The 23,831-nt window shown below is 40.4% G+C and overlaps 3 protein-coding genes across 3 annotated transcripts; 1 reads left to right on the top strand and 2 right to left on the bottom strand.

Annotated features, from left to right (window-relative positions):
• Positions 1-976: 976 nt before the first annotated feature.
• wipi2 (WD repeat domain, phosphoinositide interacting 2) lies at positions 977-8,964 on the top strand. Its single transcript, XM_036566727.1, has 12 exons — positions 977-1,246; positions 2,421-2,503; positions 3,230-3,399; positions 3,722-3,818; positions 4,298-4,395; positions 4,482-4,574; positions 4,730-4,800; positions 4,947-5,054; positions 5,329-5,493; positions 5,571-5,678; positions 6,001-6,098; positions 7,079-8,964. Exons 1-12 carry the CDS (start codon positions 1,173-1,175, stop codon positions 7,189-7,191), a joined length of 1,278 nt encoding a protein of 425 aa, XP_036422620.1. The 5' UTR covers positions 977-1,172; the 3' UTR covers positions 7,192-8,964.
• Positions 8,965-9,041: 77 nt separating this feature from the next.
• On the bottom strand, positions 9,042-16,440 carry arpc1b (actin related protein 2/3 complex, subunit 1B). Its single transcript, XM_036566729.1, has 10 exons — positions 16,288-16,440; positions 15,541-15,615; positions 13,073-13,177; positions 12,762-12,984; positions 11,573-11,680; positions 11,051-11,257; positions 9,925-10,000; positions 9,645-9,841; positions 9,471-9,561; positions 9,042-9,357 (listed from the first exon to the last, which is right to left on the bottom strand). Exons 2-10 carry the CDS (start codon positions 15,602-15,604, stop codon positions 9,319-9,321), a joined length of 1,110 nt encoding a protein of 369 aa, XP_036422622.1. The 5' UTR covers positions 15,605-15,615; positions 16,288-16,440; the 3' UTR covers positions 9,042-9,318.
• Positions 16,441-16,813: 373 nt separating this feature from the next.
• Positions 16,814-20,732, bottom strand: arpc1a (actin related protein 2/3 complex, subunit 1A). The gene is made up of 10 exons (XM_036566728.1): positions 20,559-20,732; positions 19,559-19,650; positions 19,349-19,453; positions 19,021-19,243; positions 18,772-18,879; positions 18,208-18,420; positions 18,015-18,090; positions 17,726-17,919; positions 17,406-17,496; positions 16,814-17,241 (listed from the first exon to the last, which is right to left on the bottom strand). Exons 2-10 carry the CDS (start codon positions 19,620-19,622, stop codon positions 17,203-17,205), a joined length of 1,113 nt encoding a protein of 370 aa, XP_036422621.1. The 5' UTR covers positions 19,623-19,650; positions 20,559-20,732; the 3' UTR covers positions 16,814-17,202.
• Positions 20,733-23,831: the final 3,099 nt, after the last annotated feature.

The following is a 23,831-nucleotide window of genomic DNA, read 5'->3' as shown; positions in this document are numbered from 1 at the left end:
CTAATCATCGTCAGTAAAGCATTTGGCCACGGAAGGCATCCAAAATGTTTATTCTTAGCTACCTTTGATAAATGTTTGCTTTAACATTTTCACAAAGCCCACTTCAGCCCTTGTAGAAAAAGCGCATTGTAGGTACCAAATTTACAGAAAACTGATTACAATGATGGTAGAAATCGACATACTTTACAGGACAGAACCTCGGTTCAATCTTTCAGATGAAAATTGGAGCTTCAGATTCAAACACGGGCACTCATAATGAGCTGAGCTTGCAATTGCGGATAGCAACGGCTGCTGTGCAGTGATTGGAGGGCTAAGAAAAGAAGGCAGAGCTGTGATTGGCCATAATTCTGTGACAGTGCTCACTGAAAACAAATCAAAATTTATTATCTTAAAAAGTCGCCTTAATAAATATTCTTCCCCATTTCATTGGTTATTCCTGTTATCAATGTTGGTAAAAGGAATAAATAAATCTCATTAAAAAATAAAAAACGGCCTGTTTAACTCAAAAGTCATTAGTGTTTAATTACCTGTAACTAAGAATCGTTGGGTTTTTGTAGAATTAGCCCTTCATATCTACATAGGGAGCGGGAATTACTTAGGTCCCTTGGGTTTCAGCCCACGTTAGCCCCTTAAATTGCTACTGACAGAGCCTCTAAAGAGTCATTACAAAAAAAAATTGCAACAACATTGCGTTCCCTTGCAAAATTTTGGCTTTCTCACGCAAACTTTTTGCTTTCTCTTGCGATGGCAAAAAATATTGCGAGGGAACGCAATGTTATCAGTGTAAGTTCAGTGTAACTTCGATGTTATTACTTTTTTAAACCACGGCCCCCTATGGGCTATAGTGTGGTACAGTACGGTTTTAGACTCAGCCAACCGTAGTTTAAATCTAGTTTGAATGCGGTCTCAGGTCTACGTTCCGTTTGACATGTCTCGCTCTCTGTGTCTGTGTCTTTAAATCTCACGGAGCTGGCGCATGCTGAACTGACTGCGCACTGCGCATGAGGAGGGAGCAACACTGAGAGAGAAAAACAACAACATTCATTGGGAGAAGAAGGGTGGAACTCAATGACTCTGTGAAGTGATCAGGGATTTTGGACCTACCGTGAAAAAACCTACCCGCATTTACGGCTATTTCAATTTCGACTGAACTTGTAGATGGTGCCGTGCTCATGAACCTGGCCAGTCAGAGCGGAGAGGCCGGCTGCAGCCAGCTCCTCTTCGCCAACTTTAATCAGGATAACACGTAAGAGTGAAGGGAGGGAATGGCTGTGGGGATCGGGGATGGATGGGGGGCCTTCCCCTTCAGCTCCTTGCCAGAGGAGCTAGCTGCGAGGCTGCGTCAGCTAAAGTTAGCTAGTTTCAGTTGGCATTTTATTATGGCCTTTACCCAGTTAATTAGCGCCAAGCTCGGTAACGTAGTGTTGAATTGGTCTAACCTAAGTTTACATTTTACTTCGTGCTAAAAGAGGCTGTATGACTGGGTTAGGTAACTCCAAAAAGTTGGCAGCACGTTAGCTAGTTAGCTAGCTTGCATTAGCACCTGCGCCAGTAAACTGTAACGTACGATCTCATTGGCACTGCCTCAGCAGAAGAGCAGAGGCCTGTTTTTCTTTTCCTGAAACGTTTACTCACAAGCACGTTTATTAAAAGTCACGCAGACGAATGTATGAACGTTAACGAGACAAGCAAAATGTGCGTTACGGTTAGATAGATAAACATGTAAGCTAACGTTAGCTGTCATCTCCGCTTGTGAGCTGAGCTACACACATGCCAGCTAACGTTAGCTTCTATAAGCTAGCTACATGAATTCACCTGAGGACTGTGCTGTTGCTGGATGTGTGTGCGGTCCGTTAGCTCACTAGCTACATACTGCCTGCTTATCAACTTTGAGTTTGTGGTCAGCTAATGAAGTTAGCTAAAACGTAGGTCTACGGACATGGACGTATTTTAGTGTATCCAGGCCGATATCGCACAGACGCTTCGGTAGGTTAACTAAGTTTAGTGAACGTTAGCTGGCTAAATTCCCTTTTCCCAAATTTACCCGCAAGCGCTAAAGCGATTAGTCAGCCCTAATTTGTTTGGCAGTTTGTGGTTAACTTAGCGGTTAGCGTGCTAGCTATAACATGTAGCTAGTAGCTAAGTAATCTAGCTAGATAAGGCAAGTGAAAGGTAGCACGTTAACTTTATAATAAAAATATCGTTTAACACAAACGTTTAAGTCAAATTGTCATGTATTGCGAAGGCAGCGTTGTTCTTTGTTCGTCTTTTTAAAGGTTAGACGTCATTGTGTTAGGAAGATTTTGCAATCAGTTTGTGTAACGTTACATGTCCGCTGTCAACAAGCTATTGGTGTAGCCAGGTCTTTAGGTTACTACTATAGAAAACTTTTTTAAACATGTCCTCTCTCTCCCACCTAGGTCCTTAGCAGTTGGTACTAAATCTGGATATAAATTTTTCTCTTTGTCATCGGTGGACAAATTGGAACAGATTTATGAATGTAGTAAGTATCTCTCCTGCTATTTGTTCTTGACAGCATACGAGGGCTGTACTTCACAAATGTAGTTACAGTTGTTAGATCCAGAGCTCCTTCAAATGATGTTATTACAGTCGTACAACTCTGTTTTCTTGTCATTTTCATGCATGGCAGTTCTCTCTTTGTAACACTGTTTGTGGCGCATTGGGATTCCTACACGTAATTATTACGACACAGTTTGACTGTATAGCATCTTCAAAACGATACTGCCAGGCCATTCACCTTGAGTTTACATTGTATTAAAGGTGCAGTGTGTAAGACTTAGAATAAGAATAGACATAGAAAGAAGAATCAGTGGTTGGTGCTGTTGCTGGCTTACTATTTTGTGTTGTAAGAAGTCTGAGAACTTTTGACAAATGGAGGATCGTACTTATTATTTAGCAGAAGAGAAAGTGAATCCTTGTCGTCAACATAAAAAAACGAAATTAGGACAGGCAGTGACAGAACACCTGACGGCCACCGTAGGTTTTACTGCATGCTTGTAAATGAAGGGGTGAAGGAGGGGTAATCAGGTGGTTGCAACCTGCAGTCTCACTGCTAGATGCCACTAAATCTTACACACTGCACTTTTAATTGCTTTATCTGTCTTGTTTCCTGTAGATGATGTGGTACTTGTCATCTTTGTCATTTTTTGCTTTTACATGACTTCTGAAAAAAACATTTGAGAACATTTGTCTTGTTTGTTTTCTGTAGCCGACACAGAAGATGTGTGCATCGTGGAACGACTGTTCTCCAGTAGCCTTGTTGCTATTGTTAGCCTTAAGGCACCTAGGAAGCTCAAAGTGTGTCACTTCAAGAAGGGGACGGAGATATGTAACTACAGCTACTCCAACACTATACTGGCTGTAAAACTGAACAGACAAGTAAGTACAGATACATTGTGTCTTTGCATACTTTTTGTTGCTATAAAGGGTTTATTTTCCATTTGTACAGTTTCTTAGTTCCTCTATTTACTATTTCTGTACTGTGGGTGCCAGTGCATACCGTCAGGCAGTTCTCAGTTCATATCCTCATTTTAAAAATTGTAAATGGGTTTAAATTTGTGGGGTTAACAGGCTTTCAGACAAACCAGGTGGAACTTATTGTGTACAAATGCATTTGTATGTTATTTATTTATATTGTATATTGTGTAATGTGTATATGTAAATCTGTTATTGTATCTTCTTTTTCTTTTTTCTGAAACAGAGATTGATAGTATGTCTGGAAGAATCACTGTATATCCACAATATCAGGGATATGAAAGTACTACATACAATTCGAGAAACTCCTCCAAATCCATCAGGTTTGTAGATAGCTGAGTTTTTATCCAGCAGATGGTGCTGTAGCTTCAAGACCACAAGTGTTGTGTATTTTCAGAAGTGTTGCTAACGGCATGACAAGAGGCCATTTTCTGGCCAGTGAATATGTTGAATGTATTAGTTTCATATTGGTCTTTACATGTAGGGACTTTATATGAACACTTTTTAGCTGTGCCCCCCTGTTTCCTGATACACTTTGCTGGGCAGCTTAAAGTACTGCATTTCCTGCCTGCCTTCTCACATTTACACAGACACTGTAAGTTCTTGTTTCACAAGCGAACAGTGAAATGAGTACTTCATTTCCATATTGATGCTTTTGGAACTGAAACTTTCTGGCTGGTTATAGGAGGCCTAAATATGATGTGACACATGGTTAATCATATTTATTACAGAAATGTGAAAATGTTTTTATGGCCTTTATGTTTTTGATAGAACATTTAAAATTGTTTGTGTTCAATTACAGGATTATGTGCACTTTCAATCAGCAATGACAACTGCTATTTGGCATATCCAGGAAGTGCAACAATAGGGGAAGTGCAAGTTTTTGACACTGTTAATTTGGTAAGTTTCAGTGAAATGTTTTAATTATGACCTCCACCGTCCAAAATGGTGAATTACACTGAAATGCTGCCATTTTTCCTTTGCAGAGGGCTGCTAATATGATTCCTGCTCATGACAGCCCACTAGCAGCATTGGCATTTGATGCAAGTGGTACAAAACTTGCCACAGCTTCTGAGAAGGTACTAATTTTTGAGCTTCTTCTCAGAGTCAGCATTATGAACCAAGGATATAAGTAGACTTTTTAAATTAGATTAGTTGTTTTATTTATGATCTTTTAGCCTCTAATAGGTTTTCTTTTTTTAATATAAAATTGTCTTATTGTGCTGTTGTCTAGGGCACTGTCATCCGTGTGTTCTCCATTCCAGAGGGACAGAAACTCTTTGAGTTTAGGAGGGGAGTGAAGAGGTAGAAAACACCACAAAGCAACTCGGCCTCACCCTCAAGAAAAACCAGTCTTGTAGATTGTAGAAAAGATAAGTTTAATTAAAGTGCCCGAATGAGTAATACTTAAGGCAGAGATGTACATTCAAATTTTTTTTTTTTGTTGCTAGATGTGTGAGTATCTGCTCCTTGGCCTTCAGTATGGAGGGACTTTATCTGTCTGCCTCTAGCAACACGGAGACGGTTCATATCTTTAAACTGGAGACACAGAGAGAAAAGTAAGTGTTAAAATAACTTCTACTGAGAGGAAGAGTTTACCCAGCTGCAAAAATGTTATTGTGAAATCCTCTGTCCTGACCTTCCAAAATATTTTTTTTGCAATCTGTTAACACCTTGTTGTTATAAGAAACTTGTTCATAATTTTATAAATACATTTATTAAAAAAAACATAATTTTGTTGCTATATTGTTTTGATTTAGTACTTGGTGTTGGCAAGTATTGTGCTCAGTTGTTAAGGGCAGTTTGTAAACGGCTCTATTCTTCCACACACAGGCCACAGGAGGAGCCCACTACTTGGACAGGGTATTTTGGGAAAGTGCTCATGGCCTCCACCACATATCTGCCTGCGCAGGTGTCTGAAATGTTCACGCAAGGAAGGGCCTTCGCCACAGTCAGACTGCCATTTTCAGGACACAAGAACATCTGTGCACTTGCCGTGTAAGAATGATTAAAAACCAAAAACAATTCAAGTAGCACAACATGGAGCATTTTAAAATTATGATCTTTTTGTTTAGAATCCAGAAGATTCCACGGCTTCTGGTGGCAGCAGCAGATGGCTACCTTTACCTGTACAACCTAGACCCACAGGAAGGGGGAGAGTGCACACTAATGAAGCAGCACAAGTAATGCCTGAATTCCTGTTCAGTGTAGTACTACCTGTTTTTAAAAAAAGCACATGGTGATATCACATTTGCAATGAAAGATTGAGTTTGCAGTTATTTTGGGACACATGGCTTTTTTTTTATTTATTTTTGGTTTTTTTTAAAAACATATCTGTAAACATTCAATATAACCATTGTTTGCCAGACAGTTGCAAAGAAAAATAGATTTTTTTCAAAATTGTAAGTTGTGAAGAATATACTGAAAAAAATTGCCATCAGTTGTATTTCTTTTTTTGGTTGTCAAAGTGTGAACATCATAAGTAATTATGATTGTTGCCTACAGATTAGATGGAAGTGCCGAACCTGCGAATGAAATCTTAGAACAGACAGCCCATGAACGTCCACTCGTGGCCCAGACCTACAGTGCTGCTGTTGCCAAAGGTAAGAATTGTTTAACTTTACATTAAAGCTTTAACTGGGCTAGAAATTTTGGTCTGAACTCGAATGTAGTCAGAGAACTTTTTTTTCGAGCCCAACCTGACCTGAACCATAGCACCAAAACTTGAGCCCGAGTCCACTCCAAGCCAGTCACAATTCTGTCCAAAACTGATCCAAACGTGCCCATCATCACCTAAAAGTGCTAAATAAAGTCTGATCATATAATGCTGGGTAAGTTGTTGTGATTTGAATGGTGATTTGAATATGAAATTTGAATCTGCAAGAATTTAAGATTAAAAGAGCATAAAAGAGCAAATAATGTTATTTATGTTGTGACTGTGACTAATAGAAAAAACTGGAAATGTTGGTATGTTTTGTGTTCATTTAGCCCACACTGTGTAAGCTTCAGATAGAAAAAAAAATCAAGACTAATCAATATCGGCGTGTCATCTGTTGACCAATTTGGCCAAAAATGGACATTTGCCATAAAAATCATGATCGGTGCACCTACAGCTAATGTAACAATATAATAAAACAGCTGTCTGTTTACATATAAACAATAAAAATAATTTTAAATATATTTATCGATGAACGTTTTTAAACCAAAATATGCCAAACTTCATTATGTAGAACATGTTACATATAATACATTGAATATGTAGCTGGTTCTGTCAACCATTCTCTTGCAAGTGGGTAACTCCAGCATGTCAGATAATAAAAGATTTTAAGGAAGAGTAAAGTAAGGAGACTAAAGCAGTGGAAATGCAAAGTGAAATTAGGCTGTGAGAACCCAAAGGTAAAGTTTGAACCCAGTCCAAGCGCAACACACACTATGGAAATTACCAAAAGCCCAAAGTAAGCAGTGTGGTCCTGTTGGTTTTGGACAGATATTTCAACGTTCATTCATTGGACATTCATGCCTTTGAGACTTCACGTTTGCTAACATTTCCTAACAGTTGAACATTCGGGTTCTCTGATGACAGGTTACTCTGAGGATCAGGGTGCAGTGGGCGGGGCTGGGGTGGAGGATGATATGAACGCCCTGCATCTGGACGAGGAAAATGAGCAGCCCCCCCTAATCCTGGAGACTGACTGAGAGATCCCCCCTCCCTCACGCCATGGGGCAGGAAATAGATGACGGAGTGACATTTCAGAGGGGGGCGACTTTCTTCCTCCTCTGGTGCTGCTATGATCATGTGACCTGGTGGAGAAGGGATTAAAAGAGGGCATTTTTAAAGCGAGCCTAGCTGTAGCCTCATTCTGTCTGTTGTTACATATAGATGTTTCTCTTTCTTTTCCCCTTTTTGTGGCTTTTTAAAATCTGGTGAATTTTGATGCCCAGATGTACCTTTAATATAATACTAAGTAAGAAAACCGAGCTACAGCCATCACGTCTCGTAGCTTTGCATGTACATGTGCCAAGTATAGGAGTGCTAGACATAATTTGCTCTCGTGTCGATGGTTCCGATATGTTCAGTGGACATCCTCCTCTTGAGCCTTGACAGACGCTTAACGTGTGTGTGCGTGTGTTTCTTTCTTAAAAACTGCTTAACTGGCTTGATACGCCTGCCATGCCACTGCATACTGTGCAGTGTTTTTCCGTTGTGTCGGAAATGTGGGGTGATTTCTGTCCCATCTGCGTCTGTGGCTGTTCTAGCGCCGAGATGTGAATATCGTCCTCCATTAGCAGTGCTTAAGATGCCTCCATGTTGCTTTGACAGACTAGTCACGAAAACTTTGAAAGGTGACCTTGTCTGTCTAAACAAACAGTATTCACAGGCTGTACTTTTCTGAGGGTCATCTTTAGTTTTGGCCTGAATAACACAAAGAAGCACTTCTTGTTTTTTAGACCAATATCCACACTACCTTATGGACCATTTGGTTATCCAATTAGGCACAAACAGGTTACAAGTCTCTGCGTCACCCCAGTGTCTTGCCCTACCCTGATGTAATTGAATGGAAGAATTTAGTGTCACTAAGGATATAAAAACAGCATTATTTTCATTTGAAATTGAAATGAAGGTGATTTGATGTGTTGATTTTGGCTGACGTTAGTGTGGAAACACTGCCCTGTGATATTATGTAATAAAAGAGGCTCAGCAAGCCAGCCATTGTTTGGTTTTCAGCTTAATAAATGAATTGTACTGAACTCATCCTCCCTCTCCCAGAGCTACTGTCAGTACCTAATTGACCGATATAACCAGCTTCACCTTCTTGTTTAGGAGAGGAGCTTGTATTTTGATCACACTGTTGATGAAAGTTAAAAAGATCCTCCATTGCACGAAGGAAAAACTGTGCAGCTCACTGTTTCCAGACAGATGTGGAAAAAATTGCAGACTAGATGGTATGAGTCTATGTTTGTGGCATGTTCCCATGGACGTCCCACTGGACCGTCATCTATTTAATAAACACGGCTGAAGCCTAGGTCACATGGTCTGGCAGCTGAGACAGATCAGGTCAGTGGTGCTGTTAAGTCTCAAGGGGTCCCAAGTTCTCATGAGAAGTAAAGAGGAGACGAGGGCTTGTGAATGTGATAATCAAACGTTCTAGATACATAATCATCTCCAGTATGTCCAGCAAGCACAAAGTGGAGACGGAATTATGTACTCGGCACCATTCAAACAAGACGGAATTCTCAAACGGAGCAACCCAGAGGCTCCCAAATCTCCAATTTCTATGCATGATTGTCAGTTGAGCATGACCTGATGGTGTATACCAGAACAAATAATAATGTTATCTGATTGACTTTCTTCATCAGCCATTGAGCTCTGACAACTGTAGGCCACTATAATTTTTTTTAAATGATTTTTGTATAAAATGTGAATTGTTCCATATAAAGATAAAATAAAATCTCCGGTTGAATATATCATCAAAGAGTTTGTTTTAGATATGTCCACATCTTATCCCTTTATTCCCTCATCCTGTCAATGCTGTCAGATATTTAGGCATGTTTTAAAGACATGATTTATTAAAAATCAGAGCACACAGTAATAAAAAGCATTCTATGACCAGCATATTCAATTGAAATGCACTACAGCATCAAATACCAGCATGGTTTGTCCAAATCCCATTACCTCAGTTTTATGAGCATAAAAGCTTGCTATTTCAGAACTGCTGATTAACAATTTTCCATACAATGATTTGAAATGTATTGCTGTATATTTGCATAGAAGCAGCAAGGAGTTGATATTGTGGCCAACTCTTTTTGTAGGACACCCCGTAGTTAGACAATCTTCAGGTCTTTCATAGCAGATTCAAGGGTCTGTGTAGGGAAAACAAAATGTTTTAATGATCTTGTGTTACGAAAGTGTGGTACTGTTATGCATGCATCAACAGCAATCACTAATCATAACAAGAGAATACGATGAGCTTCACCTTTACATCCCAAATGGCCATGCCGCCATCCATTCCAGTGGTGCAGAACTTGGCACACTTAGCTTTGCCACCCTGAAGAATTGAGATTTGGCTACGAGAGACAGACCGATACAATTAGGAACACAGAGTGTTTTGTGTGTTAAATGTCCAGACATGACAGCAAGCAAACTCTACCTGATGCTGTTTTTGTGCAGGGACTCCAGCACAGCCTCTTTGGTATCAGAGGTGGCTTTCTTGTCCAGGTTCTGGAAGCGCTCCCTGGCTGTCAAGCCTTTCTGAGTACTCTGCTTGGGAACATCCAGCTTCCCTCCGAAAGTCACAGTCCCTTTCTCACCATCGTAGACGAACAGCGCAGGGTAGCAGTCATGGCCCTGAAACACATTCGATAATTAAACTACAGCTTTTACAGTGTAGGTCAGGAAAATAATGAGTCGTGAAGGTCACCAGCACTTACCGCTGCCACTAAGCTGTTCTCAGTGATGAAGGTCACACAAAGCAGAGGAAGGGTCTCTGAAGACAGACTGGTAATTCTGATACAATAAGAGGAGAGATTACATTATGAATGTTATGTAAAGGCACTGGCAGGTACAGTCACTCCTGATTCTGTGGACGTTATGTTTTGATCTCCTTCAAAATAAATATCTTATTCGCATGTTGTTGATTAGCTAAAATATGTTTGATGCCCAAAGTTTGCCTCTTCAGTTTTGCCCCAAGCTACAAGGCTAATGTAGCTAACGAGTAAAGAAAGCTTAGGCAAAAGTAGCACAGGCTACATTTTATGTTTTTTTTTATCCAATATGTTAAATTAATAAAATAGATAATAAAGAAAATGAATAATAGTAATAATTATGCACCAAAAATATGTAGAAGTCTGTTCTTCGTATAAGAAGTGTATGTATTTCAACCCAAAAAAATAACCTTTTCTGCTTATGTGGTTGCTAATGTATGACTTCTCATTATAAAAAAGACAAAGTACAGTAGTAGCTCCCATTTTGAAGCCTAAATTTTGTTGCATTTTTGTCCATTAATGTAGACAACAGTATGTCAGAATATAAAGGGAAATTTGTGTCAATATGAATTTTAGCTGAATGATTGATTTAAAGTTTTTTTTATAAAACAACCTTAAATTTAAACTGACCTTTTTTACCTTTTTAGTAAATATTCCTGGTCATTTTAAGCACAGTTCATCATATCATGTCATTACTATTTTGGGTGTTGATTGCATTACTGTGCACCAGTAGGTGATGAAAAATAATATCATGTTAACCAAAAATATTAGCTCCCCCAACACCGTGTTTCACTCAGAAGTGCATCATGGTACCAAAGTAAAATGCTTTATGATTTTCAGTTCACGCTGATTTTAAACTTACATGTTAGCTACTTTAGCCACATAGTTCCAGAGGAAAACGAAACAGGTAATCATGTGTTGGTTCAGCCACTACATTTTTGTAAGGGAAAAACTGGGTAAATTAGATTTTTGTGCCTTTAATTTAAGGACTGAAGAACAGTATGTTGGGCCTACTAGTACACTACAGGGATATACATATTATTTGCTGGTGGTGTGGCAAAACATAACTCACACAGCAGTCTTGCCTCCCTCAGCCACAGCTACAGTGCTGTCATGGCTGGCCCAGGCCACACGGTTCCCACTCTCAGAGAAGCAGACCCCGTGCACCCAGCCGGCAGTGCCAGTGGACTCAAACATCACCTCTCCGAATGGCATCTTGGAGCCCCACGGAGTAGGAGCAGGCTTCTCCTCCACCTCTTTGATATAAGCAGAGAAAATCCTGGAAGGAAATACAATTTAAAGACAATGCATCACCCAAAAAGATGTAACAAACAGTGGGTGCTTAGTGTGATCATTTGCTAATTTATGTAGTGATAACTAGCACCCTATAACTTTGTTTTGTGTGTTATTTTTAACAGTGATTCATGTTGTTATAATCTCATATGAAAATTGAATATATTGGAATATGCTGCTAAATATAAAAAATACAATATGAATGTATTACATAATATAAAGTACAAATATATTGTATCTTCATGCCTTTAGGTCAGTGTATTTGTAAAACACATGGACAGCATATGTGGTTCATCCCAACCTGCACTTGAAGTCACATGAGCCAGCAGCCAGCAGAATGTTGTTGGGATGCCAGTCCAGGCAAAGAATAGTGGAGCGGATGGGCTTCTTAATGTGCTTACAAACCCACCTGGAAGAGCAAGATTACCTCAGTTACTCAGTTCCCTCTATCACATGATGCTACCAAGCTGCGGGGGTGAAGGCTAGCACATGTGAAGTGCCACCACATCTTTTCCAACTGCCGTTAACACAACGTCATTGAACAGCTTGGAGAAGAATGCTAACTGTCAATTCTGTTACGTCAGCTAACGGATGCCCATATTGAGTGATGAGGCGTGAGGGAGGCCATCCTACCCACCCAGAGAGAGTGCGGCCAATTATGCTGTTTTGGGCCCCTGACCATGGATGGCTGTGGCATCGCCAGTGATTAAACTCACCATCTCTTGACAATAGGGCCAATGCACAGCTTCAATCTTAAAATATATATGGAAATTTACATTTAAGCAATAATCTAATGTATGTGGCGTAAAAATGTGCAAAGATCAAAGCCTTCTTTCAGAATGTGCTATTGACAGAGTGTGAGACTCATGAAAATTGTGTATAAATCATTTGCACATGAATGCTAAGAATTTACCAAATGTAACAAGTTTCGGATATTCATGTTTTTTTGTTTTTTTTTATAAATGAGGCTCTGTATCTTTCTCTTTCTTTCTTATTATTAACACACTAATTGCCATACATCAGAATCATAAATGTGAGGATTACTGATACCTTTACTGAAACATTTGCATATCACAAAATATCTTTAAGCCAATAGGTGTGGAAATTGATAAAACACTACTAGTAAAATAAATGCATTCAGTGTCCCTATGAATCCTAGGAATATGACATCCTGGCAATATACACTCACTGAGCACTTTATTAAGTACACATACCTTGTATCTAAACTCATTGTCCATGTTATCAGCTATATGCATATATGTATGTATGTATATAATTTTATAATTGTATAATTTTATTATGTTTCAGTATATCACAATGATAGACTGCTCTGCATGTTCTGCCACATTATACTGAGCAATTTCAAAATGACAGACAGCCCATCTGCCTCTTAGGCGGATTAACTCATATTAAACCTGCTGCAGCAGATGAGCCCCACTGACCACCTACAGCAAACTGGCTAATGCTGCAGATCAACCAGAACAGCTCACCAGTCATTCTCCTGCTCAAAGTAGCAGACGGAGATGAGGCGCGAGCCACTGCCAACTGCAAACTTATTCTCTTTGGGGGACCATTTCACACAGCGGGCAGCACGATTGATCCTGAGGATGACCAGAGTGGGCTTCCAAACATCCCCCTTCAGGGTCCACACATAGGCGTTACGGTCAGTGCCACAGGTGACGATGCGGTTGCTCTCCGGAGCCCAGTCGATACCTGCCAGACAGAGGAAGCGTGACTGTTAAGATGTAGCTTGGACTCACCTTTGTAGGTTTATGATTTAGACCATGACAGCACAACTCACCAGTCACCTGCCCATTGTGCTCCTTGAGCACATGCGTTTTCGTCCAGCCATTTCCCTCCTTTTTGTAGATATGAACGTCATGGTTATTGGGACACAGTGCAATTTCTAAACAAAGCAGAAATGCAAAGTAATTAGAGAATACATGTGTTTGCCTTGTGGAATATGCTTACTTCTTAGAAGTGTAATGTTATTTTGATAATTTTGCTGCACTATTTAAATGTAATTATATAATTACTTAGTTAATAACATAATTAGCTTACATACTGAAATACATCTACATTCAATTAACATTCTACATCTATATGCTTCCTTAAATTTCAAAATATGACAAAAAAGGGCAAAAATATGAAGGATTTTCTGTGCTTACATCAACATGCCAGAAGCAATGGCAAACCATGACTATTAAGTGCCAGGCAGGGACCTTTATGCTAATGCTAATGAAATGCATTGGTCAGCCTTCTCATATTCACAGTTTGTGATTAATCTAGGACTTCTAGAAGGTGTAGAGCGAAGTTTCTTCTCATAAAATTGGTCACACCCAGTATATATAGATCAAAACATGATTAGTTGATTCCACTGTCAGTTCCTAATTAAGTTATTGGTTATTCTGACACATTAGGCCTTCAGTTCAGCTCCTGAAGCCCTAACCAATGGGGGAGCTCACTCGGCTATATCTACTGAGATACTAGGGGAAAAAATTCTGTCTAGACACTTTTCTACTAGCCGTTTTAAGAACTGTTTCCAACCAAAACTGTAGGCCTAGAGGGCTCTGACGGTTCCCTTTTGGCCAGGAGTAAGAAATTAGTAATATTTACAACATGCTTTTGTTATTAATGATGATAACTGCAATTTCTAGAGGTTAAAAACTGAAAAATCTAATGTATCCCATTTCATCCTTAGCCCAAATGCAAATGATCAGCGAAGACATGTTTGGTGTCTAAAGTTTGCTTCTTTAGTTTTGCACTGTGGCTAAAAAGCAAATGTAGCTAACAAGCGATAAGAGGAAGCTTATATTTACCAATTAGCATTATGCAAACTGCATGACTAAGTAATTTCACACTTGCCTCAAACTATGTTGAATAGTTAAATAATCTCATATAGCCTTGTTTGTGTGGTTTCTGACACTTTTTTCCCTCAAGCCAAATCCACGTTAATAACTTCTCCGCTGCTTCCAAAAGCAGAACAGCTACAAGACCTGATAACATCCACTGAAGAATGCAGCAAGAAGATAAGAGCCTGACAATTCCCAGAAGAAATCTGATTGGGTCAGAGCTTCTCCATTCTGCCAAAGCAGATGTGCTCCATCATTTATAGTCTTGTCAGTGTATGCAAGCTCAGAAGCTTCTTGCTGTTTCCACAGAGCTGCTGCAGACTGTGCAGCCAGCTCATTTGCTGTTCAGGCCGTGCGGTCTGCTTAAGACATCACACATTAGCAACAGAGCACCATTCATGGTAAAACAGGAAGTGTGTATGTGCATGTGTGTGTGTGTGTGTGTGTGGGAGGGGAGGGGTGGGATTACTCATTACTGCTTCTCTCATCAGTGGAGGGGAAAAAAAATGAGCAGGGTGGCGACAGAGAAAGACACTGCGCTGCCCTTTTCTCCATTTATCCTCAGTTTCTGCTCACTTTGAACAAAGGGGCAACTGTTCTTGACCTGATTTTTCTCTGTTTGATGGGTTTTCACCAATTCTTTTTTCCTCCCAAGCTGCTTAATTCTAGCTGCGCTGGGATGACTGAGAAAGCACAGGGAGGGGAGCAAAAAAACCTGACTAATCCAAGTTTGAAAGTCTTGTTTGGCAGCGAAGATAAAGCACCGTGGACTGTGGTTCTTGGAGAATGGTGAACTCAGCAGAACCTTGTATTAAAACAACAACTGGCTCTCAGGGATTGAATGGTACTTCACTTGTGAGCACACGGCACATGCTTGAGACGGTGATGTACCATCTATGATGTTTTGCTGTTCTTTGTGGAGATGAAAAAGGCCCTCTTTATATTGTTTTTTGATCTGTCATGTAACTATGTGCACTAATATTTTTAGTTTAGGAACTTATGAATAATATGTCACCAAAAATCTTCATCTTGTGATTCCCAGAAGTGAGGGCCTGAACAAAACCGGCCTTGTTCTTATATTGTGCCAAAAGCAAGGACAGCCTAACTTCTATCTGTTTAGAGCTTCTACATCACGAATTGCTTTAACAGTGAATTAAGGATCAGGACCGAGTACATAAATCTGGAACGCATATGAAAATCCAGCAGCTTCCTCCTGAGTCCAGAGGAAATACCTGGAGTTACCTGGCCTGAGACCAGATGTTCCAGTAAACAGCCTCATTTCAAAATCAATGTCACCACCAATTGCCTTAGCATATGTTCTACCTGTATGCAATGTGTACAGACAGTTTCTATGGTGAGTTTAACATCTTTTAAGATCCCACACCATTCAGAGATGCTGCAGAACAGCTGAACTTACGAGTGCGATCCTTGTTCCAGGCATGGCAGCTGATGGGTTCTAGCAGAAAGCTGTGGTAAGCCATGGCTAATGTCTCTGCAAATTAGAAGCATCAGGAGATCAGGAATTACAGTGCCTTCTTATACCCTGCAACGTTGTAACCAACTGTATCAACCCAACAAAAAAAGACTGCTCATGCTCCTGTGCTTCCGCAAAGAAAGAGCAGCAGCTCTGAAAAGAGAAGTTTCAGAACTTCCTCATTTAGTTGACTCTACAATGTTTGATTTGCACATAAACACAATTCCTCCATGTCTAGTTCAAATTTAGTTTCTGTCTAAAAACTCCCCACTGGCCTTCGGAGCTGCAAACTTCCTCTTTCTCTCACTTTTGCAGTAAATTAAAACCAGACCAGAAAGGAATGTGACATGAGGTCAGACACACTGGTGACAACTGCAGAAGAAAAACACATAAAACACCTTTTTCATCTTTCAGACTTTCCATTGAGAGTGCACTCCCAGCTCAAACTCTCCACCAGTGGAACTGGTTTCATCTGTAAAAACTTTTACAAAAAGAAAATATGCTGCTACCAAAGCTTAAAGATTCTATTTATAGTGGGAAACACCGTTATCACATTCCTATGCAAAGATGTAACGTTACTTCATGTGAGTAGAGTTTCACAACACTAGAAGTCATATACCAGAACCCGCCCTGCAGCCTAAAATCTGCTACGCTTCGGATAAACAAGAAGAGATCTGTTATCCTACTCACCCTGGAAATGGTTAAACAAAACGTCCCTGAGGTGTAGCGGATAAGATGTGGAACAGAAGCCTGAGTTCGTGGACTCTGAGCAGTCAACACAAACGCTGGCTTGGCTCTCAATGAACTGAACTATTTCCTTAGACCTTTATATACATAAAAAACTGTTCTTCCCCCTTCCTGTTTGAGACACATAACCACTTCCTTGTGTGGGCGGCTGTCTGCTAGTGAGGCCAGCCTTCTGCTCAACTCCCTTCAACATCCTGCTCAGAGTCATGTATAACATAAGCTCCTCTCATGAGCCTCCTCTGTGTGTGGATGTTAATATGAACAAACATACTTGGGACAACTTCCCCAATGTGAATGTTTGTACTTTCCCCATCAATAGCTCAAATGTTTCAAGAATTTGCTAGCTGTGCATTTTAAGCCATGAGGAAACATTTGTTTTCCTCTGCATGCTACAATAGCATTTGCTATCATTTAACACATGTACTGAACCAAACAGAGAGACACACACATGAGACTACATTCCAAAATGTTGTGTTGTATACTTCATTTATTTCTAGCAGACCATTTACATAAAATTCTCCTTTAATTTAACGCCACTCTGGTTCCCCTAAAGGACCAGAACACCAAGATCAAATGTCAGACTGCTGGAGCACCAGCTTTGGCATAGAATTAAAAAAAGAGAAAAACAAAAAGAAAAGAACAGAAAAAAGAAAAAAAAAACCCAACAAAACAAAAAAAGACCCTAACCCCCATTTTCCATTAGTGTTTTTTTTTCCGTTTTAAGAGTGTCACGTCAGCTCACACCACTGTTCAGTGCTTTTTTTTCAGTTAAAAACTTTCAGAAGTGTTATCAGAAATCTCGTTAGTCTTCAAGCTGCATTGCTTGCGCTGTGTCATGCTAGTACAGAGTGAGTTCTTTTACATGATCCTTAGGCCTTGAATAGAGGACTCTAAAGTCTGGGGAGACAGAAAAGATAAAATAAAATGAGACAACAAGTTCAAAGCAAGTTTCCAATGCAAGACAGAGACGAAACATATTCTACTCTAAAACCAAAACGAACAACTCATTATTAAAACAATGCTCAAGGGGAGAAACAATCAAAACAAATAAAATTACAAACCTTAAAGTCCCATATGGTCATTGCGCCATCGATTCCTGTAGTGCAGAATTTGCGACAATCTCTTTTGTCTCCTTCATATATAGACACTTGGCTGCAAAAGAGAGGAAAGTGCTCTGCTCATTTGTACAAGCAGCATTGAACACTAAACATGCAAAACCAACTACGAATAAGACATTTTTAACCATTAACGCTGAATGTTTTCACCCCATTTAACCATCTCTTACGCACGTCTTTGAAAGTTTCCCCATGTCAAACAACACCTGCAGCCAGTGTCGAAAACCAGATAACATTCAGCATCAGGAGGAGAGCCTAAGACTTACGTGATGCTGTTCTGGTGAAGGGTTTCCAGAGTGCTATTGCGGTCCTCAGTGGTGGCTCTCTTGTCCATGTTGCGGAAGCGCTCCATGGCAGAGATGTTGCGCTGGATGCTCTGCTTTGGAATGTCCAACTTGGATATGAAGGTCAAGGTTCCACCATCATCAAAACTGAACAGCATTGGGCAGCAATCGTGACCCTTAAGAGGAAAAACAGTACAAACTGAGACATGGCATCCCCACAGTGTCATGAGAATCATGGTTGTCTGTGCACTACAATGTAAAGTGTTCTTACTGCTGCCACAATATTGTTCTCAGAAACAAAAGTCACGCTCAGGAGAGCAAGGAATTCCGTCTTCAGTTGGCTTGGCCTGCAAAACAAAAAGCAAGAGTCCAAAGTAGCCCATTAAAAGTAGCCAATGTGTGATGAACCACACTGCAAACTTTAAATTCAAACATTAAATAAGTGAGTTGTGCTAGATCCTCACGTTGAGCTTTTTGTAGGGTCCACCACAGTCACAGTGCTGTCATGGCTGACCCAGGCCAGTCTGTTCCCACTGGCTGAAAAACAGACACTGTGGACCCATCCTCCGCTACCTGCCCCACCAAACTCTGCCATCACCTGGCCAAACGGCATCTTGGACCCCCATGGAGTTGGAGCTGGCTTCTCATCCACCTCTTTGATGTATGCAGAAAATACCCTTGGAAAGAGATACGAGTACCAAAGTTAGTGCAACGTTTCTGATAAGGAAGACCACCCTGGAGCATGGCCCAACATGTTACTGCCATGTCTCAATGAAAGTCCACCAACTCACTGAAACCCAGTAGCAGCTCGTTCAAGTGCATCTAACATTTCCTCAGACATAAAGATCTCTTGGTATGTGATGAATTAAAGTGTTACAACTTAGGTGTGCTGTTGTAATTACACATAGCTATTTTCATTACAACAAAAGGGAAATACATTCACTTATCTATTCAATATCCTAACGGAAATAGCGGGTGCAAATGTGTACAACATTCCAGTTCGTGGTTAAGATACACAAGCATTTTACCTGCATTTGAAGTCACATGACCCAGCTGCCAGAAGTACATTGTTTGGATGCCAGTCAAGACTGAGGACAGTGGAGCGGATAGGCTTCTTGATGTGTTTGCTCACCCACCTTAAAGACAAGGAAAGCTCATCATTGCACACAGCAGTTTCAGTGCCATCTATTACCAACTGAATATTCCAAAAATGTTTGCTAAAAGTGAGAATAAAAATCCATCCAGAAAGCCCCAAGACATTACTGTATTAGACTTACCAGTCATTTTCAGACTCGAAGTAGCAAACAGATATGAGGCGAGCTCCACTGCCCACTGCAAACTTGTTCTCCAGTGGAGACCACTTCACAAACGTGGCAGCACGGTTGATCCTGAGGATGACAAGAGTGGGCTTCCATACGCCGTCCTTCTGGCTCCACACATAAGCATTGCGATCTGCTCCGCAGGTTACAATCCGATCGCTTTTGGGAGCCCAGTCAATCCCTTAAAATGTTTGTGCAATAATTATATTTCATATCAGGATTAGCTGAGTCATGTTCCCAAATGTTATGACATAATCTAAGACTGAGTGATCAGATCAGAGCTTACCTGTGATGTGTCCATTGTGTTCTTTTAATTCATGGGCTTTCACCCACTGATTTCCACTCTTCTTGTATATATGAACCTCATGATTGTTTGGACTGATAGCAATTTCTACGGAAAACAAGACACAAGCAAAATGAACCATTCCTAAAAGTAACACAGTAAATACCATACAACATGTTTATAAACTCCAGGATGAATGAATTCGTTACTTACGGGTCCTGTCCCGGTTCCAGGCATGGCATGTGATAGGTTCCAAGAGAAACTGGTGGAGTGACATTTTCTTCTTTCAATTTTTTTTTGCAACCCTAAATGAAAAATAGGCCGTAGTTATTTGAGTGTTATCAGAAGGAAAAACCTAACGTTAACTGTCTCACCTGATCAGTCACAGGACTCGCCATAGTAAAATAAACGAAAACTCTACGTTAGTAGCTTAGCTAGCTAACCTAGCTAGGTGTGCAAGTTAGCAAAATCTAAAGGCACTGAATAGCTTATTAGTACTATTATTACTAATACTATACTATTATTTAGTACTATTTCTCGTCAGTTTAGTCCTCGGATTAAATACAACGATGACATGATGAATTGGAAATATATTCATTGGCAGCCCAGATAACGCTAGCTTCAAACAACACTCCTGAACTTATCGCTATCAAGTTGAATTTTAGCTAATGTTCGCTAACAACCCTAACATTTCTCACTTAACCGGCAGAACAAGAACTTCAGTCAAGGACCACTTCTTGGTTTCAGGGCGTGGATCAATATCAGCTTCTAATGCTATGGCTAGCTAGCCAGTGAGCTAAGCTATTGCTAGCGTAAAGTGAGTCAGTCTGCCAGTGTCGGTGGGCTGCTAAGGGGCTGGCTAACGCCTAGCAATCCTTCAAATCCCAAAGCTAGCTGAAGCTCGCTAGCATTAGCTTACATACAAGCTAGGAAGCTAATTGTCAAATCAGCAGCGATGTTCTAGGAAAAAATAAGCTTCACTTTTTAAAAAGATAATTGATAGACTGACCGGTTTAAAACACTATAAAAACAAAAAGAGCTGGTTAGGCTGTAGGGGACATGGTCCTGTTTCCTGAAGCTAATTTCATTATGAAGGCCTCGCTCTCTGAGCCGACATGCCGGCTCCCTCCGCTCACTCACTACCGCAGCCCTCTCTCACACACACAGCGGCGCCCGAGGCCTCTACCGCTCCGCCACATACCACACACTCTACCTGGAGAGAGGTTCTTGTGAAATATCCACAAACGCCTCGCCGCTGCTTCGCTTTTTCGGACGGACTTGAATTCGCGGACTCTGGACAGTCGACACGAATCCACTCCGGCTGCTCCTGATCTCGGCCTGTCCAGGAATCCGGGAAATGGCAACGACACTCCGCGTAGACGCACCTCACTGCGCATGCGTACGCACAGAATCGAAAAGGAGGGAAAAGCGTTTTAGCTTTTAATCCAGCCGCAGTATTTGATACCGAAAATTTAATTTGAACAAGTCAAATCTCATTAGTTCTAGAAAACGCTAAATCGGATTCTAACATGTCAAACTACCAACCGAACCTGCAGGAAATGTATTTCACCACGTAAGAATGCGGTTCTCACATTAGCTCTCACTTTAATGACAAAATTGGTGTTTTCCTGTAACCTCTGTGTGAATTCTGTCCCGAAAACGTCTTCTCGATTTTGATTACGTCACTGTGCACCTGTGGGTGGGGACCAAAAATTATATATACTGAATAAAAATATAAACGCAGCACTTTTTCCATAAAGGATTTTAGTGAAACCAGGCAAACCAGCTGGGGTGTCAAACAGAATTCCCACACCACCCAGTTTGCAAACGAGTGAGGGCAGTTATGTCCCACACTTTAGTATTATATCCGGCCCACATACTGCTGTGGATTGAATGCAATGACTTTGTTAACTTTGACTCTCTGTGACTCTGTTAGCCACAAATGATTTTAAACCAAATTTGAATTAAATTGCAAACTAGGATATTTAGTAGAGTCCATAATATTGAGGCAGATTGTGATGGACTACCTATTTTTCAAATACCACCTTACGTACTGCCCAAAGTGATCCAGATCTGTTTCACGACATCTGAGCCACTTTTGGCTCACATACAGTGTGCCAGTGTCAGCGCACAGGCAGCATTGCCATATCTCTGCCATAACTGACACAGATCTGTTTTAGGACATGTGGGCCAAATAAATACGTATTAATGTAGGCCATGTTTGGCTCCGCTGCAGTTTGTTGGGCCGACAGCGGACCAGCAGTGCTATGTTTGCCAGAAGGTGCGCACACCTGCATACTAGATGCACTACCCTAAGCTACGCCTCATTCTTTCAGCAGTCAGTTCTTGACTGACTCTCAGTTCTCCCTAATCTACACATAAACACAGCCTGGCGGTTAGCCTCGCCTTCACAGTAAGAGTCCTCATCAGAATAATAAAATTATAATTAATAAATAATAACAATTTAATACAGAATAAATGCTGTAAACAGGCTAGAATCAACTTAAATTTAAACACGCTACAATATTTTTGTTCAGTATATTAACCAATCAGTCATTCCCACCACTCCTACCTATCATCTTTCTGATATGATAAATGTAAATATGTCACTGTAGGGAAAATGGGAAGCCTCAGCTCCTGCGTTGCTGCTCAGCTGACCGGGGAAGGCTGCTGGTGTTGCAGTGGCCATGGAGCACATTGGTACATACTATTTAGGTTGGAATTGACATGGATTTTGGAATGTAGCCTCAGTGTCCATCCTGTCTCCTGTCAGTCTTTTTCCATTTCTGTGTCCAGTGTAGGGGACAAACAGTTTCCCAGACCAGGCTCTACCCTCCCAGTCTCCTCCTCTGCCTCCTCTCTAGTCTTACCTTGTCATTAGTGTTTCCACCTGTGTGTAACCCCGCCCCCTCTCCCTGTAATTGTTCCCAGGTTATTGTTTTTAGTCTACTAGCATTTATAGCCCTTCCATTTCCACTGGTTTTATTATCAGGTCTTGGTTTCTTTGTGTGTTGTGTGTATTAGTTATTCTCAATGTTTTGTTGTGTTTATTGGTGCAAAGGTGCCTTTTAGGAAGAAAAGGAAAGTGAATTCTAATGTTTTCTAATCTTTGTCCACTTGATAGGAAAACATGAAAGCAATATGAGACTTGTCAGCAGCATGTGAGTAACAAACTACACATACATATTCAGGACCATTTGAAATACACTGCTTTACTCATAAAATGTCAGGACATGGATTGGTTAGTTGAATTTACCGTCCGGCTATCTGATTGGCTAGAACAAGATTCTCCCAACTGGTTGATGCCTTTTCAAGACAAATGGGGCACAGTTTGTTCAAAAAGTTGTCAGATAGGAACAGATTGAAAACCTGAAATCTTGATCAGATGTCTGGACCCTTTTGAAGGCTATTCAGCAGTACATTTATTTCCTGACAGCCAAAAACAATGTTTATTCAATTTCTGGTAACTGTGCTACAGGTTGTCTAAAGTGACCACATTCCTTAACACTTCAACAAGAATAGTCAGGCTAAACTGCTGTAACCCATACTAGGACTTGCCGGTTGCTGGCATTTGCCAGCTCCTCATTTGTGGTCACATGTAAATGTGTTGTTCAATGTTGTGACATTACAGCCATGATGTATTTCAAACAGAATTTTTTGAAGCTATTCTGCTTTGATGTGCAAATCGGGGAGTTTTCTCTAGGGAAGAACTTGTCCACCGATTTTGGTTTTGTTCATGTTGGATGTAAATAAGAACACAGAGGTCATGAAACAATAGCTGGCACGAATTGTTTTTGGTCTCTTCTAACTTTTTTAATTGCATATTTAAAAAAAGTTCACTATTACCAGTAATTTAACATTTAGACGGTGTTATTACTGTCTGTGGATGGACTGTTCACGTCTGTCCTCGGCAGAAATCAGCACTGATATCTCAGCATCATCATGTGGTGTCTCCTAGTGGGAAATTGTTTTTTCTGATAAATTGAAGGCCACTTGAAGGCAGCATTAGTTTCCATGTAGAGAGATATTTTGAAACTTTAACAATGTTTATAAAGAATATCAGAGTGAAGCAAGAAAATGCTTCCATAATATGGCCATTTTTAATATTTTGATTAAAGAGTAACAAACTTGGCCTAACCTAATGAGGCACTGTAGTACTTTCAGAGGAGTACAGTGACATGCAGTCTAAATCATCTTCATGTATCATGTATGTGAAGTCATTTTTGAGGAATGTAGCGTGAACTGATTGCAACCCCAATCATTTCCAGTGTTCAGTTCTAGGAATGTACCAGATATGAGTCTTATTAGCTTTTCTCATTATTTGTCTATATTTGACTATATTTGATCTTCTCCATTTCATACCCTCTACTGGTAGTTCTACAATTAAATGAACACGGAGCTCTGCTAGTACCTGTGCAAGAGCTGTATAAGCACAAAGACATCTCTCTTTTGCCATTACCGAATAATTAAATAAGACGAGGGATAA

The sequence above is a fragment of the Colossoma macropomum genome, unplaced genomic scaffold, assembly GCF_904425465.1.
Source record: "Colossoma macropomum unplaced genomic scaffold, Colossoma_macropomum, whole genome shotgun sequence".
NCBI lineage: Eukaryota > Metazoa > Chordata > Actinopteri > Characiformes > Serrasalmidae > Colossoma > Colossoma macropomum.
Note: the sequence above shows the minus strand (reverse complement) of the source record. Positions and strands in the feature narration are given on the sequence as shown.